General features: G+C 33.6%; 1 protein-coding gene across 3 annotated transcripts in view; it reads left to right on the top strand.

The window, feature by feature from the left end:
* Nucleotides 1-8,353: 8,353 nt before the first annotated feature.
* NODGS (nodulin/glutamine synthase-like protein) overlaps nt 8,354-14,191 on the top strand; it is a 208,287-nt gene continuing 202,449 nt past the window's right edge. For 2 of the 3 annotated variants that reach the window (XM_089817161.1, XM_089817163.1), the window contains exon 1: nt 8,354-8,919. In XM_089817161.1, the coding sequence (XP_089673287.1) occupies nt 8,737-8,919 (183 nt within the window). In that variant the 5' untranslated portion in view covers nt 8,354-8,736. The remainder of the gene's footprint in view (nt 8,920-14,191) is intronic. The other variant, XM_089817164.1, reaches the window with a different exon arrangement.

The following is a 14,191-nucleotide window of genomic DNA, read 5'->3' as shown; positions in this document are numbered from 1 at the left end:
GATGGGTTTCCCTCAATGATAAAAGAAGTATTTCACAATCATTGTTCAAATAAAGGTCACAAAAGAATCGTAATCATTGAAGAATGTGATATGTATTTACACCATCACATATATATTTTTTGTATATAGTTCATTCTTGTCTCTGGTTTCAAATATTTACTTCTAATTAGTTGTATTGGCAATTTTATTTCCCCATTGTTCAATGTAACTTTCATGGAGAAGAGAACAAGACAAAATAAATTTATTGTTGTACGAAAAAATTCTTCAATGGATGTGGCTACTAAATATATTAATTAAGAAAGAAAATCATAAGTCTAAATAGATTCCTTAATGATAGGGAGATCTATTGATTACAATTCTTAATCATTGCAATAAAAATTGCATTAGCATTATTAAAAATTCAACAATATATAATGTTCGAGCACATCATCATGGAGAAATAATTTTCATAAAATTGACTCTTATATATTCTTTCACACTTTTAACATCATCTGAATTGTTGTGTTGGGACTTATAACTTCCCTTTCATAAATTAATTTTTCCACTATTCGAATCATTTGTATAACATATATCCCAAATTTGATGATAGTTGTACTCCAAATACTCCAACACTACACCTAAATCTCATACTTCCCTTAACCTTGTCCCTTATTTTAGTGTAACATTTAACCACTTATTAACCCTAACCATAACACTGAGTGTCATATAAATGAAATTGTAAACCTTGGATCCTAACTTTAACTCTTACTCTATATATGATTGTACTAATCATTTAGTAAATAATATACCTTAGCCTAACCCTATATGTACAAGTATCTAGAAATAATATTATATTTTTTTATAAGTGATAATATGTATATACAAAGAGAGAGAGAGAGAGAGAGAGAGAGATTAGGGGTGTATCTAGAGAGCATAAAGGGAGAGAGAGATTAGGAGGAGTATCTAGAAAGTAGGGTGGGAGAGATAAGTGGGTATATATAGAGATTAGAGAGACATATTAGAGGGGCATTACTAGAGACTACAGAGAGAGAGAGGGTATATTTAGATAGTGGGGCGAGATATTAATGGGTGTAGTTAGAGAGAGAGAGGGAGAGAGAGAGGGGAGAGAGAGAGGGGGGAGGGATTGCATTATTAAAAAGGTTAATAACTTGTATCACAATAGCACTAATCATGGGCACTATAATAGAACTAACCCACATTAAAATTTAACCTGTCAGTTATCTTAACACTAAGGTAAAGTGTAATAATAGCACTAACATCAGCTATAATATGATTAGTAACCCAAAAATTATCTTAACCACAATAATAACACAAACCCTAACTCTAACTCTAACTCTAACTAGATAATTCTAATTTTAACCCTAACCCTAACCCTAACCCTAACCCTAACCCTAACCCTAACTCTAACTCTAACTCTATCTCTAACTTTAATTCTACCCCTAACCCTAACCTTAACCCTTTATAATCCTAAATCTAATGCTAATTCTAACCCTAACCCTAATTCTAGCCCTAACCCTAAGCCTTACGATAACTCTAATCCTAACTCTAATTCTAACTCTAATGCTAATTCTAACCCTAAATCTAACCCTAATTTTAACCCATATTCTAACTCTAACCCTAACTCTAACTCCAACTCTATCTCTAAACCTAACCCTACCCCTACCCCTAATTCTAACCCTAACTCTAACTCTAACTCTAACCCTCACTATAATTATAACTCTAACTCTAATTCTAACCCTAACACTAACCCTAACTCTAACCCTAATCCTACCCATAATCCTAATCCTTACACTATATATAATGCTAATCCTAACCCTAACACTATATGTAACTCTAACTCTAATCCTAACCCTAATTCTAATCATAAACCCAATCCTAATTCTAACCCTAACTCTAACTCTAAACCTAAATCTAACCCTAAGTCTAACCCTAACTCCAGCCCAAACCCTAAATCTAACCCTAACCCCAACTCTATCTCCAACTTTAACTCTAACTTGATCCCTAACTCTAACTCTAATTCTAACCCTAACCCTAACCCTAACCCTAGCCTCAATTCTAGCCCCAATTTTAACCCTAACACTAACACTAACACTAACACTAACACTAACACTAAAACTAACACTAATTATAACCCTAACCCTAATGCTAACCCTAACTCTAACCATAACCCTTATGCTAACCATAATCCTAGCCCTAATTATAACCCTACCTCTAACTCCAACTCTTGTTCTAATTCTAATTCTAACTCTAACTCTAGCTCAAATCCTACCTCTAAATCTAACCCTAACCCTAACCCTAATTCTAAACCTAACTTTATTTGTAACCCTAATTCTAGCCCTAACCCTAATTGTTACCCTTACCCTAACTCTAACTCTAACTCAATCTATAACCCTAATTATATTTGTAACCCTAATTCTAACCCTAACCCTAATTCTAACTCTAACTCTAATTGTAACTCTAATTCTACCCCTAATCCTAACTCGAACCTATATAACCCTAACTCTAACCCTAATTCTAACTCTAACCCTAACTCCAACTCTAACTTTATCCCTAATTCTAACCCTAACTCTAACTCTGACTCTTTTTGTAACCCTAACCCCAATATTAACCCTAACCCTAACTTTGACTATAAACCTACCCCTAATCCTAACCCTAACACTATATATAACTCTAACTCTAACACTAACCCTAATTCTAATCCTAATCCTATCCCTAACTCTTACCCTAACCCTAAATCTAATTAGGTAACTTTAACCCTAACCCTAATCTAACTCGATCACAACTCTATCTCTAACTTTAACTCTAACTCTAACTTGAACCCTAACTCTAACTCTAATTCTAACTCTAACTCTAACTCTTATACTAACACTAACACTAACACTACCTCTAATTTTAACTCTTACTCTAATTGTAACCCTAACCCTAATGTTAATCCTAACCATAACCCTAACACTAACCCTAACCCTAACCCTAATGCTAACCCTAACCCTAACCCTAACCCTAACCCTAACCCTAACATTAACCATAACCCTAACTCTAACACTAATTCTAATCCTAGCCTTTATTCTAACCCTAAATATAACCCTAACTCTAACTCTAACTCTAACTCTAACTCTAACTCCAACCCTTATTCTAACTCTAATTCTAACTCTATCTCTAACCCTAACCCTAACTCTTATTCTAACCCTAACACTAACCCTAACTATATTTGTAACCCTAATTCTAACCCTCACTCTAATTCTTACCCTTGCCCTAACCCTAACTAGATATCTCTAATCCTAACTATATTTCTAACCCTAATTCTAACTCTAACCCTAATCCCAACTCTAACTCTAATTTTAAACCTAACCCTAACCCTAACTCTAACTCTAACCCTAACTATAACTCTAACCATGACCCTAACTCTAGCTCTAATTGTAAACCTAACCCTAACAAGAACCCTAACTCTAATTCAAAACCTATCCCTTACCCTACTTTTCATCCTAATGCTAACCCTAACTCTAACTCTAGCCCTAACCCTAACCTTAACACTAACCCTAACCTTAATTCCAACCTTAACCCTAACCTTAACTCTAACTCTAACCCTAACCCTAACCTTAACACTAACCTTAACCATAAACATTAATCTGTCCCTAACTCTAACCCTAAATCTAACTCTACCATAATTGGACTCTAACCATAACCCTAACCCTAACTTTAATCTTGGCTCAAAACTTTTCCCTAACCATAACTCTAGAACCTTAACCCTTACTCAAGCCCTAACCCTAACCCTAATCTTATCCTTGGCCCTACTATAACCCTAACTCTAACCATAACCATACGTCTAACCCTAACCTTAACCATGAGCATAACTCTAACCCTAAACTTAACCATAAACATAACTCTAACCCTAAATCTAACTCTACCATAACTAGACTCTAACCCTAATCCTAACCCTAACTTTAATCCTAACTAAAACCCTAACCCTAATACTAAATCTAACCTTAACCCTGACTCAAACCCTTACCCTATCCCTACAATAATCATAACTCGAGCCCTATAATAACCCTAACCCTAACCCTAACCCTAACCATAACTCTAACCCTAACCTTTACTACATGAGCATAACTCTAACCCTTAACTCTAACCCTAAATCTAACTCTACCATAATTGGACTCTAACCCTAACCCTAACCCTTACTTTAATCCTATTTTAAACACTAACCTTGACTCTAACCTAAACCCTGACTCAAACCCTAACCCTAGCCTTACTATAACACTAACCCTAACCATTACCATAACTCTAACCCTAATCTTAACTATGACCATAACTCTAACCCTAACCTTAACCATAAACATAACTCTAATCCGAACCTTAACCATAATCATAACTCTAACCCTAACCTTAACCATAAACATAACTCTAACCCAAACCTTAACCATAACTCTAACAATAACCCTAAACGTAACTCTAACCCTAACCTTAACCATAACTCAAACCCTAACCCTAACTCCAGCCCTAACCCTAATGCTAACCCTAACCCTTATTCTATCCCTAAGGTTAACATTAATTGTAATGGTAACTTTGTCCCTAACCATATATCTATGTTTGACTATAACATTTTACATTACAATATGCCAAAAAGAAAATTACTTTTTTTTAACCATAATCCTACCCCTAACTCTAACCCTAAATATAACCCTAACTGCAAATCTAACTCTACCATAATTAGACTCTAATCCTAACCCTAACCCTAACTCTAAACTTCACTAAAACCGTAACCTAACCCTAACTCTAACCTTAACCCTAACTCAAAACTCTAACTCTAACCTTAACCCTTACTTTAATCTAGACGAAAACCATAGCCCTAACCCTAACCCTAACCTTAACCCTGATGTAACTCTATATACAACCCTGACTCTAAATATAAACCTAACCTTAACCATCACCCTAAAACTAACCCTTTCTCTATCCCTTTCTCTAACTCTAACCATAAATCTAATTTTAACCCTAACCCTAATCCTAATTTTAACCCTAATTATAACCCTAATGTCAACTCTAACTCTAGCCCTTATTTGAGCTCCAGTTCCAACTCTACCTCTAACTCAAACCTTAGCTCTAATTCTAATCCTAACCCTAACTATATTTTTAACCTAAACCCTTATTCTTACCCTCGCCCTTACCTTAACCCTAAGCCTAACTCTAATTCTAACCCTAACTATATTTGTAACCCAAATTCTAACCCTAATCCTAACATTAACTCTAACTCTAATTCTAAACCTAACCCTAACTATAACCCTAACAAGATTCGTAATCCTAAAAATAACCCTAGCCCTAACCCTAATGCTAATCCTGACTCTAATTGTAACTCTATTCCTGACTGTAACTCTAACCCTATCCATAACTCAAACCCTAACAATAGCCCTAACCCTAACACTAACCCTAACCCTAACTATAACTCTACTCTTCAATATAACATTTTACATAACAATATGCTTAAAATAAAACTGAATTAAAGTGATACAAATAAACACCATATATAGAATTAAAAAAAAAATATTCAAGAATAATTTTATATTAAGTTTACACTATTACATTTTTATAGTAAGTTTATACAATTATATTTAAAAAGAAATAAATAATTCAGCACTAACCTTAAAAAAATAGGAAAAAAATTAAAAATACTTTTCCTGTTGCACCGCGATTGCCACTAGCTTATATATACCTCTATATATTACGCCAAGAGTAATCGTTCTCGAGGCGCCTATTTTCATTTTCATAATCCCAACTGTGATTAAAATAACCTTGAGATTAAATGAAAATAAGTGCCTCGAAAACGATTACTCTCGACATAATATATATAAAGGTATATATAAGCTAGTTTATTGAATAAAGTGAAAAGAATAATATTACTATGACCGTAACTAATATATTAGTTGATTAGTTCCTGCCTACAGCAGGTAACTTATGCTTTCGCTTAGTCCATTGTATTAATAGCTGCACCAATCAGATTTTAGATTTCATTCATATAGTAATGTTTGCAAAAGTTTTGTAATTTGCATACTTTTTTTGAAATTGAAAAATACAAATTTTTAAAAACCTTATTGGCTCATGAGGAAAAAGGTAATGAAAAAATTTAATTTTCTTCAACAAAAATACAACTATTTTTTCCGACACCTCTATTAATGCAAGCATTAATTGCAACTTTATCTTTTCTTTTCTTGTGACAAGTGGATAAATTTTATTAAAAAATAATCATTTTCCTATAACACCTCATGAATCCATTAATTTCAATTTTACCTTTTCCACATTTGTGACTAGTGGACAAACTTTTTTTAAAAAAGACAATCACTTTTAATTGATGTTTATTTTTGTAATTTGTAAAATGCTATTAAATATAGATATTTTAATCAAATATAGGTATTTTAATCAAATATAGATATTTTAACTCTTTTAAATTGTCAATTTTCAAAAATTATTTTTTATATAGCTTAATTTCATATTTATTTTAATTTTAATTTATATATAAGTTTAAATTAGAATTTAGTTTCTTTTATTTTGACATATCTAAACCAATGGTTTTAATAGATTTATTGTTTATTTTTTATTATATTGATATTTTTAATTTATACTTTAAAACACATAATACTAATTTTGTATCAATTTTAATAAAGTTCAAATTGTTTAGCTTTGTATATTATCAACTTTATTTATGATAAGTGTGTTTGGTTTTTTTAAAGCATAAATGTTATTTTTAAATTAATTTATGTTTATTTATTTTTATGCATTAGATTTAATCTTAAGAATATTGTCCACCTTCTTCAATTAGATGAATTTATCGCTTAAACAAGGTTTATCAAACAATTTCATCATTAAAATTAATCAATTTAACTCTTTTTACTACTCTGCTCAAAGCTAAGAATATTTATAAAATCATTGATTGTAATATTGATATTATCGATCATATTAATGTTGTTTGGTACTCTTCTTATGATGCTGATGCTTTGAAAAAGTATTTTGATATCTTATGGAAGAATCCTGTGGAACCCAAGATTAGATGTTTCAAATGGTTAGTTTTGTTGGACAAGCTACCTATAAAGAGAGATTTTGTTAATTCTGATATTTGTAATTTGTGTAGAGTTCCTGAAACTAGTAGACATATCCTTCTTGATTGTATTTTTGCTAAAGAAATATGGAAAATGTTTGGCATTGTTTATCTTATTAATGTTAATATTTTTGATATTATTTCTGGTCATATTAATGGTCTTCCTAAAGATACCAATTTATTTTGGAATATATTGTCGTCTACCATTCTCTGGCAGATCTGGAAGTGCAGGAACGAGGAAAAGTATCAAGGTAAGCATAGGGATCTTACTGAGTTTTTTCGAAAACTCACTTACTTTAAAATCTTCTTGCAGGTGCAAACTACTATGATGATTGAAGGGGACAAAATGAGGAGGTTCCTTCGTGATGGGCATGCTACTCTTTACTACCTTGAGCTTAAGCGTGGGTACCAGTGGTGTAGTACTTTGGATGATCTGCATGTTTTTGAGCAAGCTTGCAATAAATTGAACAAAGATATTAGAGAAAAAGGGAATGCTAGAAAAGAAGAGTTATTTATGTTGGTGCAGATTCAAGGGCATAAAAGTATAGTTTGGATGGAAGATCCCTTAGGCTGGACTCCCTGGGTTGACAATCACTATGATCCTCTCAGCTAGATAGTTTTGCTTTTCCTCCTTTTGTTGCTTTGTATCTACAGCTGATGCTTTCTCTTCTGGGTAAGGCTTGGTCTCCTTGTGTATATTCATATTGATACTTTGGTGTTTTTTTTGGTTCTGAAACTCTTATTTCTAATATAAAAAATTTAACTATTTTTAAAAAAAATTATATAATTTTATCTATATCTTATATATAATTAGTTCATAAATATCTTTGATTTCATAAATGTTCTTTACAATGTCATCTAATTTTAATTTACCATTATACTATAATATTTATTTATATATTCTTTTACTATTTTAATTAATATATATCATTGCAGTTATATAATTTAATAATATATTGACTATACTCTGTAATTTAATTTAGCTTACCACTATAATATTCTATTTGTCATTACTATTTATTTGTTATTTTATTAAATTAAATACATTATATTTTAACCAAAACCTACTTCAATCAATCATAAAATCATGGAAGTGTGACGCTTGTGCCCCTTGTTTAATTTAAATCTATGTAACTGCATTCTATTCCTTTTTCTTAACACGACATATTCTTCAGCATATTCGTGTGCTGGGATTTCTTTTTTCTGCCATCGTAGGTGCCTCTTGGCATAATAAAATATTGTTTGCGAACACGACGGCTGCTTTAAATTGAGCAAAAATCACGTGAGTAGCTACATAGGGACATGGTGTTAGCCTTCGAATTCTGTGAGGAATTCTTTCTCGCCCTTGTTTTTGTGAGGAGATCTTTTGGCCGTTGCTTTTTGATAAGCGGACGATTCCAGGCGGACGTCATGCTCGTAGAAAATTTTGACGGAAAAAAAATAGAACATATTGTAAACCCTACATGGAACTCCTGTTCAAAGTGTTTAATTTTATATGTGAGTGTACATAACTTAGTCAAGCGTGCTTCCTAAAGGGATGGTGGACCGGTTTAGAAAAAAAAACATATATCAACGATTAAGGTCAATTGTGGGTAAGATGTCCTTCCTATATTCATATTCTTGAGCAGAGTTTCACAACGAAGAAAGGAAACATGGAGACAATGAAGATTTCAACAAATGCAGAGATTTTGAGAGAAGCTGTGAACAGTATCGCTGTGGTAGACGCCCATGCTCATAATCTTGTGCCTCTTGATTCTGAATTTCCTTTTATAAAATGCTTTACAGAAGCTCAAGGCGAGGCTACAAAGGATGTGCCACATTCTTTATCTTTCAAGGTATCATTTCATGCATAGTTACATTATTTTTACCATTACTCGCTAGCTGTTCTTCATAATAAGCACGAATTCAATGAATTAGCAGGGTGATCGAAAGATGAAAACTGATTCCTAAGCTTACAGCGGGAAACCCCTAAAATTATGAAATTATTAGCACTCTTTCTCATCATTGTATGCTAAGAATACCCGCAAATGCTTAATTATGCTGCCAGGCTATATCAAGATGATACATATGCTCTTATGATGGATGACAGTTTGGCCACAAAGTTGTCCTCGCCCTCAGCCCGAATCCTTAGTTACATTTTAATTTTCATTGAAAGGAATCAAGATAAATACCATTTCTAGAAAACATATATCATTGATCCAGGGCTGAAGAGTGAAGATCACATGTCCTTCTTGGAGACATAGGTTCAAATCTTGAGGGGTTTAGGAAATGCATGCCACATAGTTTAAGCGCAGTCAGCGAGTCTCATTTGCACAGATGCACCCTGTATATTAATACATGCTTCTCTTGCTTAAATGGTTCTTCGAGGGAGGGTCTGGGAGGATCGACATGGCCAGGGTTGCTTTCGATCGATGCACAACGGACATAAAAATTTCAAACAGTAGATGCTATGTGAACGGGTGGGGGACTTCCCGGCTTATACACGCTGTTGGCACGGAACCTAAGATTCAAGGCAACTTTGCGCGAGCATATTCTTCGTATCACTTTTAAGGGATGTAATAAAAGAGGAAACTACTTTTTCAGGAGTTCTTTTCCCTGGAGGGTCTTCAACATCTTCTCCTTCCCCACTTGAAGCCTTTTGTTGAGTAGAAGAATGTAATTAGGTACCCTGTTCGGTTACCACTTTTTTTCACCTTTTTTTCAACAATTCCACCTCAAGATATTTTGTCAAACGGTTTGCTTTCTATGAATGTGACGGTGTTTTCAGTCTTGCAGACGTTTGAATGTAAACAGATATGTGGCGTACACGCAGATAAGAGAAAGGATAATAGATATACAATTGCATCCTCTTATCACTATTCAGTGTTAGGTGTGATGTCTAACAGTTGTCACGTTATGTCAATTAAATGAAACTGCTGTAGTTCCACTGTGGTTTGCTTGTCATAAATTGATACTTTCATTAACCAGAAATCTTAATGAAGAGATATTCAATCGTTGCGGACATTACCATTTCTTCAAGAGCTAGACAGAGAGAATCCAACAATCTGACCTTTAAGAGCAGCAAACATTCAATTCTGGATACTTTGATGAAGACATTAATGTATTCATCGAAGGGCTCTTGATCTTTTAGCATTCAGAAACAACAGACATGTTGGTCCCATATGTATGAAACAAATGGTACCAACAGCGAAGTCCAAACAATCAACTCAATACACAATCCTCAAAATTTGAACAGCAGTGACACAAGATAATTGCACTTTGCACGAATTCTTGCTTTAGTTCAGACCTGAACTGAGTACCTTACTGATATCTGTCTCTGTATTTAACTCAGATTTCAGAAATATATATGAGCAGCCAAGACTATCAATTGCCCTCAATACAAGTCTTCACTTCCAGGAAAAGCACTGGTATCTGCTACAGAAATGTAAATTGTAACAAACGCCTGATATAAGCTATACTCCAGCTATTTGTCTTTATCAATTCCATTGGGTTCCAAACATCCAACGCACAGCCCAGCACACTTGTTTTATTCTCAATTTCTCAAATTTTTGGGTCAATATGGCTTAAAGAGGGCCTTTTGCTAGAATATAAACCTCAAGCCATGATAGTGTCCTTGCTTTGTCACAAGCTCACGCCAATCACAATGAACCATTACTGCTGCCAATACTCCATACTCATATGGAAGAAATAATATATAAAGATTCCAATAGGCGTTCACAATAAACTGTTCATACCCACAATTTCAATATTTAGAGAAACCCAATTCTATTTATAAGATATTTTCCTTTCGTTTGTCTTTTTATTTCCCTTCTTTTAAGCTGATTTGAACTTCGGGAAATAATTAAAGTGAATCAATTGTTCACTTAACTCACCATTAAGTCTCTTTAATACTTTATAAAATTAATTAAATAATATTGCCTTTAAGATTTACTTTCGAGGGATGATATAAAATTTTAATTTTAATTTTTTTGATTGGTAAGAGGCCAAAGCCAAGGTTAATTATTATTTCAATTATTAGTTAAGCTTGAGTAGGTTTGAACCCAAGATCTCCCAATTAAGAAGCCCACAATTTACCGTTGTGTTATAGGCTCTTGCCTATATAAAATTTTAAAATTAATCACTTATATTAAACTTATTAAATACTATATTCCAAGGTTGCATTAGAACGGGACATTACTATTGGAGATATGGCTTTGGGAGATATATTTCTCTCCTTAATTTGAAATATATAAATAATCTATGCTTTATTAAAAGTCAATGAAGGGTCCTCACCTTGAAGGGAGAAGACATTGAAGAATCAAGACATTGAATTGTCAAGACAATGAAGTGTCAAGACAATGAAGGGTCAAGACAGCAAAGGGTCTTCACTTTGTAATGGCAACACAATGAAGGGTCAAGGCAATTCTATATATTCTTCCAGGAAGAATTCGTATATACGTATATAGATTTGATATTCTTTGTAGAGTGATCATTGCTGGCAGATCCTGTTGGTGACAATCACTGCTTCAGTTTGAGCCCAGTGTTTGGGGAATTGTATTCCTGACTTCTGCTCTTTCATAATATATAAGTGATATATTTGCTGCTGGGTTTTTACCTTCAAGTTGGAGGGTTTTCCCAAGATAATTCTTTGTGTCTTATTGTGCATAATTTTGTTTTGCATGTTCATCTTATTTCTAATATAAAAAACTAAGTTGCCGATTCGGGTTCGGGGATGGGTTCGGGTTCGGGGTTCGGTTCGTGGGTTCGGGCAATTTTTTTTTCCTAATTTGGGTTCGTGGGTGGGTTCGTGAGTGTGTGTATATATATATATATATATATATATATATATATATATATATATATATATATATATATATATATATATATGCAAAAAAAATTATAAACTCATATAGTTGTAAAAGTAAAACTAAGTTATTCCATGGTATGAATATATCAATGTTACTTGATTATTGATCAATGCCAAACGTCAAAGATAAACATTAAATACTCACTCATTAATCTATGCTAATGTTGTAAATAAAATCATACATTGAATTACTAAAATGCAAAATGGAATTTCAAAACATAGACTACTTCATCAGATTGATAGATAATAAATTATGACTTAATAAAGTTTGAAACTGTGAAACATAGTGATAAATCATAAATGACTCAATGAGTCAATGACAAATGTTTAAACATAGTTTATCAAAGATGCAAATGCCCTTCAAGGGTCAAATGGGTCATCAAAATATGAGGGATCAATGGCTTCATCCTCATCTATATCATTGACATTTTCCACATCATTGGAACCCAAACCGGTTCCACTAGCCCCAGATGCAGCCACATCCTTCTCCTCGTCCTCCTCAACATCTAGCAAGGCAATTCTAGATATATCTTGGACAGTCATATCCAAGTTAGAAGTCTCAGGTAGTACATCCCACAACTTCTCTGGTCCCTTCTTATATCCTGGATCCTTGCGTGATAAGAGGCGCCAGTTGTTGTGAATAAATACTAAGTCCTCTGCTTTCTTTGAACCCAACCGGTTACGCTTCACTGAGTGAATAAAAGAGTATGTACTCCAATTCCGCTCAGCAGCAGAAGAGCTTGCAACCTAGAGAGACAACCAACAAATTTTAAAAAATTAGCTAAGTAATTTTACAATACAATAGGAATTTAAAAGTGCTAATTCGACAAGCTAAGTGGCCATAAGAAAAGGAAAAAAAACTTAAATACATACTTGTGACAAGATCTTAATGGCAAGAGGTTGGAGGTACATGTAACTTTCCCCATGTAAGTACCACCATCCAATGGCATCCAATTTACTTTGGTCATTGATTGCATCAGGCTCTGCATTTTTGCTTGAGACAAAATCAACAAACTCTCTCTTAACATTTGATGCCACATCAGGATCACTAAAGAGCCTGTTAAGTGCCCTCTTATACCCAGCAGCAACTTCAGGATCTCTATATGGTGCCACTCTACCAGGAATAGCAAGTATCTCATTGCTATAATATCTAGGAGAAAGTGCATATGCCAAGAGGTGTAAAGGTGTAGTCATCTTGTTCCAACGATGTAGAACAATTTTCTCCACCTTAGTGTACAAGGTATCAGGATCCTGTTCTCTCCTTTGAATGACCTGGGATGTCAAATGATGTACATGTAAGTTATCTTGATGTAGTGTTAATAACTTAATTAAAATAAAAAATCAAAATCTCTCAATAAACAAGGATAAAGTATTGTATAAAAATTTAAACTTACTGATTTCATTCTTTCTAGCATAGAGTCCATGGCATCATATATGTTTCCCAAACAAGGCTCATTTGTGTCGGCATACCGAAGCATAGACATGATGGGCTCGGTGAGTTCTAATGCATATTCCACCCTATTCCAAAAATTATCACTCAAGATCAAATCCTTTACAGTTTTGGCCTTTTCTATATCAGCTTGCTTCCATCCACCCCATTTGTTGCTAATAACCATTTGACCCAATGCCTCTTTCACCCTCACAAGTCGTCTAAGGATGATTGTGTGTGAAGCAAACCTTGTTTCAGCAACCTATTACCATGTTAATTCAAATTGTAAGTTAATATGATAAGTTGATAACACAAAAATTTAAGAATATGTATTAAATTTTGTAAAGTATGACACAAAAATTAATATGATAAATGAAGCTAAATAAAGTTTAAAATTTACCTTCAATAATTCCAAGCGGGAGAAAGTTCTGAAAATTGCTTGTGACATATGGTGGTTTGTCACAAACATTTGGATCTGCTCACCCTCCTCATACACATTTTTCATCCATTCAATTTGGCTGCCCATTGTTTTCATCACCAAGTTCAAGGTGTGGATAGTGCATGGTGTCCAAAAGATATGCTCATATCGTGCTTCTACCAAAGCACCTGCAGCCTTACAAACTTTAGCATTGTCCGTTATTACTTGGACAACATTGTCAACTCCCACGGACTCTATGGATTCAATGAGAAGTTGGGCAATAAAATTTGCATCCTTTACTTGCCCTTCACAATCAACCGCCTTCAAAAACATTGCCCCCTTGGGGCAAACAGCAATCACATTTATTAATGGACGGTTTTTACAATCTTTCCATCCATCAGAGACAATGCTCAC

The sequence above is a fragment of the Cupressus sempervirens genome, chromosome 1 (genome assembly GCF_028749045.1).
Source record: "Cupressus sempervirens isolate cs-2001-9-10 chromosome 1, ASM2874904v1, whole genome shotgun sequence".
In the NCBI taxonomy this organism is placed as follows: domain Eukaryota; kingdom Viridiplantae; phylum Streptophyta; class Pinopsida; order Cupressales; family Cupressaceae; genus Cupressus; species Cupressus sempervirens.
This window is presented reverse-complemented; position numbering and strand designations above follow the sequence as displayed.